The following is a 7,475-nucleotide window of genomic DNA, read 5'->3' on the forward strand; positions in this document are numbered from 1 at the left end:
AAGGTTTAAATTTGTTGGGTTTTTTAATTTGCGAGGATCTATTTTTGAACATGGCTTGATACCATTATCGAAAATGACATTTCACTGTCACTACGAAAATACGAATAATTCTTGCTATAATTCTGGCGGTAAATATGGACCAGAGAACAAAGGTAGCGTTAGCTTTAGCGATACAATTATTTGAAGGGGACAGCTTTGATAATGATTTACTTACCATAGCATGTAGTAAGTCGAGGACAGTGTGTAATATTGCTATGCTATTCCAAAAAGAGGATATACAGCAGCATTTTAGGTTAGGATATTTGTGCGGCGAAGAATGGGTCCGGTATTATTTGGACTTTGATTTTCAACGGCTATTTCGGTAAGAATTACAGAAAATTCTATGCGATACTCTTTACGCCATGCTTTGTGTGATATCTATGTAATTTTCTTATTTTTTATAGGATGCGTAAGGACATTTTCAAAGAACTTGTCAAAGTTATTGCCCCAAGTTATGTGCCCAAAATGCAACGTGGTGATACCCCTGCTATTACAGTTGACAAGGCAACACTTATGACTCTATGGTACCTGGCCAGTCAGACACCAATGGAGAGTTTGGGTGATCGATTTGGTGTAGCTCCTTCTACAGTATATCATGAACTTAATTGTATTGTTGATATCCTTTGTAGATTAAGCCCTAAATTTATAGTGTGGCTTAAAGAATATGAGTGTGCAGTTGTAAGGCAACAATTTCATGACAGAGCAGGATATCCAGGTACGTATGTTACTTTGCATCATGTATATTGCTCGTTTAATACGTGTGTATCAATTGTCCACATCAATAATTGCGTTTAATTAAAAATAATACAATCTCATTGTTGAAACACTAAAAAATTGAACCGGCCGATGTAAGTGCTGTGCACATTTGAACTGTATACAAATACGCCGATTTTTATACGTTAATTCTTTTCACTGCTATCAATTATACAGAATACTTTATGTCCATACTTTGTAGGTGTGATCGGTGCCATTGACGGTTGTCACATTGATATACTTGCTCCAGCTGATGATCAGGATTCGTACACGGACAGGAAGATGAATCATTCTATAATCTTACAAGGTGGTTCTTTGTGGTGGACAAAAATCTTTTATCTGCAGGTAGTGAAATTGAAGAAATATTTAAAAAGTAATTTTTGTATGCAGGTATCTGCACAGCTACTAAAATATTTACCAATGTTTCCATTGGTACACCAGGATCTCGTAATGATTGTCGTGCTTTAAAATATTCAACTTTTTACAAAAAAATAATCCAGGAAGGACCCGAGAGCTTATTTTACAATCCCTACAATCATCTTGTTGGTGATAAGGCCTATCCTAACAGAACTTGGGTCATGGTACCTTATAAGTATGTGCAATATTAAAATATACTTAATATATAATATTCTTATATTAGGCAGAAAATGTACTTTAAAATTTATATACTATTCTTTCATTTCCAGAGACTATGGAAATCTCACTCTGACTCAAAGGCGTCATAACTTTATCCATAGTTCAACAAGAACTGTCATAGAACACGCATTTGGACTTTTAAAGGGACGATGGCGATGCCTGCTGAAATTGAGACTCAAACGTATTAACAGAGCTACAAACTTTATTTTAGCATGCTGTGTACTTCATAATTTCTGTTATCTACATAATGATGATGTTATTCAAGACATGGTAAATGATGATAGACAGATGCGACAGCAAAATTTAAGGGGATATCATGATGCAGCAAATGCAGACATTGCTATACAGAAGAGGGACCGCATTGCCACCTTGTTATAACTTAAAATTAATTTTTTTTATGTGTTACAGTGGATACAAAATAAATCACTTTAAAGAATTACATGGAATTTATTATTTTTCTTACATTCTTTTCAAAATCAATATTGTTTCAGAAATATTTCAAAATAAACATTCGACACTTATATATTTGAAAATCGATATGACAGCCAGGATATTAGCACCGAGCATAAACATATATATCAGACTTCTATATATCTGTTTCATAGTAATTAAATATTAACGGCACCCTGACAATAAATACTATAAAAAATACTAATACTGCATCTAACTAATCGAAAACGCTATAATAGTATAAACTAAAGATCCGTTTTATATATAGCATTATGAACTAAGGGCAATTTGTTAACAGTCTTGAGAAGTGCTACATATTCTGATATATAATAAAATTTTAAAAAATTAACAGTAATTAAACATAAAACATCTTTAATGTTATGTGATGATACTAATTAATAACTGACAAATATATTTCTAAAACTAAAATAAAAATTATTGCTGCTTCATAAGCAATGGTAATTAAAATCATAAGATATATTTCTCAGGCTGCATTCTATATAAAATAATCATTACTTTATCACAGCCAATTTTTTCTAATAATTATCCTTTGGTTGGATTAAAAATAAATCACATATCGGAGGAAATATATATTAAAAATATAAATATAGAATTATATGTAAACTAAACTGAAAAACAATGTCAAACATCAAACGCAGTGTGAATCTTTCATTACTTGTCAAATAGTTTAGAGAGAATTTCCAACATTTGTTTTTTCGATTCTTTTTCTTGTTCCATTTTTTTTAGTAAGAAGCTGCACAAGATTTTCATTCTGCGTTTTTCTCTCTTCTGAATCCTGTTTTAAAAAATCCAATAAGGCACTGTTGTCAACTTTTCGTTTTTTGGTCTTGGTAGTATTTTGCACTTTTAAAAAGGGGTTACTTTCTTTTGATTGGAAATCAATTCTCTCGCATCATCGTCAGACAAAGGCTCGTCAGAATCCTTAGCACTGCAATTAAATTCTTGAGGACGTTTACTGCTTTTTAAAAAACCATCTGATACTGATGACGATGAGGCCTGATCAGACAAGTCTGACATTGTGTCCATTAAATTAACTGGGGTCGCCTTAGCAGAATCCTTAATAATGTTTCGTACTTCATCATAAAATACAGGCTTTTTCAACTTTCCAGCTCCAGTACTCTTAGGCCCTCCATTCTGAATGAATGTTATAGTTTTTCCCTCCATGTTCCTCCACTTTTGAGAACAAACTGTACCCGGGTCTCGATGACCAAAATTATAACTCAGAGCCATCATTTCTTTGGCAATTTGTGACCAAACATTTTTTTTTGCTTGTTTTGTCTTTTAGCAAAGATTTAAAGCGATCACTTCTGACAAGCTTAATAAGAGCATCAGTTGCCTCTACATCATGGGCCGAAGGCTTCCCTGAGTTTTTTACCCATATTTCTTCATGTATTGGTGGAGATGCAGTGACACTGTTAACTTGAGGACTCACTTCGATCAATTGATCAACAGACTCCTGTATAAGGCGCGTATGTGGCAAGAATTGGCGTATTTCTTTATTGTCTGGGACGACAAAAACAGAATTGTCTGAGAATAGAGAGTAAAATTTATTAGACTACAAACTGAGGATATAAAACTTGGTTAAATGGCGTTTCTAAATGCTTAATTATTTACTTAGTTTATCATATACTAAAAGCCCTGGATTTTGTGGATCTTCCGATATTTGGATATTCCCGAAATCATCTTGACACAACATATGTTGATCACGATTTAATATTATGTCGTCATTTTGCAGCGGCGGACTCTTTCCCGCTCAAACAGGTAACTGCAAACATGCAAACGACCTCCCCGGTTTGGTTGGATGTTTGGGTTCTACCACGCTAACGCGTTAGCATCGGTGACATCACAACCACGAACGAAAATAGCCGTGGTTGCGTCTGGTTGGTAGTGGTTGGATAACGAAAATACGCCTAAGATATGCTGGTAAGTTCCATAATTTTTAACTATTGTTTATTTTTATATAAAAATTAATATACTAATCTCAATACTTACTCTTTACAGTTGGATGGAAGGTTTATCTATATCTAAAGAAAGATCTGGGTTTACCATTGCCATCTTTATTCTACAATATGCAGATATACAAGAAAGACTGATTTTCAACCTGGTTTGTTAAGAAATGTTTTTTCATTAATGGCAAAGAAAAGAGAAAGTTATAAATCTTCGAATCAAGACGACTGTGTTATTTTAATGGATGAGATGGATATTCAACCAGCATTAGAATATGATGTTAGCACAAGTGAGGTTCAGTTATTATTATAGCACACAACAAAATTAATTAAAATTGATTGTCTTAGCATAACTTACTGTAGAAAGTAAGTATGCAATGACAACTTTAAACTGGACAACAATGATCTGCTACCGTTTAATTGTACATACAAATTATGTTGTAAATACGAGTGTCCTTACTTATAAATAACGAAGGATTCATGGAAGTTGTCTACTTATTAAACATTACCTTTTACCTTCCTGATTTACCAAATTTCCGTATTTGTAATTTCCTAATAATTTCTTTATTAAATGATTATTTTTTATCAATTAACGTTGCACATATCAATAAACATTTCAATATTTTTCATTTTTTGCCATAGGATCATTTGTTGGACAAACGACGTGTGATGAGATAGAAAAGTTAAGCACTTCTATTGTTGTTTTTATGCTTAGAGGTTTAAACGAAAATTGGAAACAAATTGTTTCATGGCATCTTACATCTTAGTCTTCAAATGATAATATCATGACTCAATTACTGTTTGAAATTGTCGAAGAAGCAGAGAAAATAGGTTACAAGGTCCACGGATTAGTTTGTGATATGGGTCCAAAAAATCAAGCGATATGGCGCAATTTAGGAATTAAAGTTTCGAGAAATAATAACACTCCGTTTGTAATGCATCCAATACGGCCTAATGATAATTTTTATATATTTCCGGATATACCACATTTATTGAAAAACCTACGGATGGCTTTAACTAACAATTCTATTATTACAATAGCACTGTCAATTGTAGAATCAGAAAATTTGCCATGCAATGAAGTTAGATTTAAATATCTCGAAGAATTAAATGTAATTCAGCAACGTAAAAATTTAAAATTAGCTCCAAAGCATCCGTACGGTGGATGGGGCAGCAGCTCGTAGCCCAATTCGACCAATTTGGCCGTGGCACCGACCGATATTGCTCTTTTTCCATTTTTCTAAAATCCGCGGACACGCCCGCTTCCACACACGGTCAAAACAAAACTACGAGTCCGATTCGGCTGAAATTTTGACAGTAGCCGTCTACGAGAATGTACTACACGTTAGTAAATTTCTCTTGCGATAGAAAAACCATCGGGCGTTGAGGCTAAGTACTTATCGGACCACCCTCGTATAACTATCAACATTGTGAATCCAACAGGATTCAACAAAATGAATGTAGCAGCTGCAGCACATATATTCAACGTAAAAACAGCTGCTGCTCTGGAGACATTGATACAACTGAAATTAATAGATAATGAAGCTAAAACTACAGCTTGGTTTCTTAGAAAAGTACGGGCTTGGTTTGATGCGATGAACAGCAGAAAGCAAAATGAAGCAATTACTCTAAGTAATAGAAACTTAAAAATTGGTATTATTGACGATTTTTTACATTTAATCAAAAATATAATTATTGGTAACTCGTGGAAACCGGTTCAAACTGGAATAAAAATGTCAGCTTTAAACACTATTACATTGACTGAATATTTATTTAAAAATGGATATCTTTTCTTTCTAACTTCTCGTCTAAATCAAGATGCCATTGAAAATTTATTTTCCTCGTTGCGTCGAAAAGGAAATATAAATCCAACAGCTTTACAAGCTAAACGTTGTCTCCGCCTCGTTACATTGTGCCAATTTATAGATACCCAGAAAGAGAAAAAAAATTATGCAGATGATGACAACGAGTATTATATTGATTTCTTCAGTTCATTAACAAATAAGAATAAGGATAACGTAAATAATACTATCTATTTCAGCCAAAGATTGCATGTATTCACACATATACGAAAATAATCAAGATTATTCGGATATTGTGCCAATAACAAATGGATTGGAATGTAATGTAATTAATAATGTCCTAGGAAGTGCAATGTCTTATGTATTAAGAAAAAAATTCGTTTGCAATAACTGTTTGAAGGCCTTTACTGTTGACGACAATGGTTGTAACTCATTTTATACCAAAGTACTTTCGTTTGGAATTTTGGAGAATCCTTCTAACAATATTTTTACATATTACTTTGGTTGAAGCCCATTTGCAAGCACATTTTGATAGATGTGCTTTGCATCCTCAATTATTTGAGCACTTATTAGAAATGATAGAAATATGGGCGCCTTATAAAAACTTAGAAATTTCAAAAATATGTGCAGAACGTACGAAACCGTGCAATTTCTTTTATTACGTTTTATATCGATATATTTGAATTCGCCAAATTATTTATGTAAATAATGAAAAAACGAAAATACGGTTATCCAAAAATAAGTCTTTTGGATCAAAAAGTGCCCATAGGCAATCGATTATTTAAATAATAATATATATTTATACAAATAATAGAATCTTATTTTACGACCGTACATTGTTAAACAATAACAAGAAAGAAGGAAGCACAAAGCGAAGCCTATCGGTCAAAGCTAGATCAAGATGCTTATTATCATTATGTGTGAATTTATATACCGCGTATGTAGTTCTCTCAATCGCGTGCCGAACATTTTTTCAGACTTACAACGCAACTCTAAATAACTACCGCGGTAATATCACTTTAGTTAGATTGACAATACAATCTAACAAATTTCGATGCTTATAGCATCTTATTAGATGTCGCCTGAAAAATGACGTTATTATTACTACTCTAGACAGATATTGCGAAGAATATTATTACGTCGACTCGCCATCAGAGGTCTATTCAATTGATATTCGTTAAATTTCTCGCAAGTGCTGAGATACACGTATGTCTCTTTATATAGAGTCTCGATTTAATAACTTACACCGGGGTCTAAGGTAGGCTCCCACACATATTATTAAGATCTAATAAGATGCTATAAGCATCGAAATTTGTTAGATTGTATTGTCAATCTAACTAAAGTGATATTACCGCGGTAGTTATTTAGAGTTGCGTTGTAAGTCTGAAAAAATGTTCGGCACGCGATTGAGAGAACTACATACGCGGTATATAAATTCACACATAATGATAATAAGCATCTTGATCTAGCTTTGACCGATAGGCTTCGCTTTGTGCTTCCTTCTTTCTTGTTATATTTATATATTTTAAAAAGTATATATTTATGTTTTTATTTGTAAAACAAATATATAATATAACTTTCTTTCGTTTTATTATACTTATATACATTGGTTCTTTATATTATTAAAAAACTGTTAAACATTTTTGTTTATTACATTTATTTATAAAACAATTCCTAGCATTCTTCCCTACAAATCTAACCTATGGTCTAAAACGAGAATAACCTACTATTGAGTTGACATTACATATTAATCAGCTGTTCTATGGCCGCCGCCATTTTCGTTCCACATCGTTGAAGTGGATGCAACGATCTTCTTTTCCCCTCCAAC

The 7,475-nt window shown here is 32.9% G+C and overlaps 1 protein-coding gene across 1 annotated transcript; it reads left to right on the plus strand.

Annotated features, from left to right (window-relative positions):
* The first annotated feature begins 134 nt into the window (after positions 1–134).
* On the plus strand, positions 135–1,806 carry LOC108779176 (putative nuclease HARBI1). Its single transcript, XM_018546541.1, has 5 exons — positions 135–361; positions 444–754; positions 995–1,182; positions 1,293–1,384; positions 1,479–1,806. Exons 1-5 carry the CDS (start codon positions 135–137, stop codon positions 1,804–1,806), a joined length of 1,146 nt encoding a protein of 381 aa, XP_018402043.1.
* Positions 1,807–7,475: the final 5,669 nt, after the last annotated feature.

The sequence above is a fragment of the Cyphomyrmex costatus genome, unplaced genomic scaffold (genome assembly GCF_001594065.2).
Source record: "Cyphomyrmex costatus isolate MS0001 unplaced genomic scaffold, Ccosl1.0 scaffold56, whole genome shotgun sequence".
NCBI classification, from domain to species: Eukaryota; Metazoa; Arthropoda; class Insecta; order Hymenoptera; family Formicidae; genus Cyphomyrmex; species Cyphomyrmex costatus.

Coding starts and splice junctions, on each gene's coding strand:
- LOC108779176 (XM_018546541.1), top strand. CDS start 135: ATGGACCAGAGAACAAAGGTAGCGTTAGCTTTAGCGATACAATTATTT. Junction 362..443: donor GATTTTCAACGGCTATTTCG/GTAAGAATTACA, acceptor TATTTTTTATAG/GATGCGTAAGGACATTTTCA. Junction 755..994: donor TGACAGAGCAGGATATCCAG/GTACGTATGTTA, acceptor CATACTTTGTAG/GTGTGATCGGTGCCATTGAC.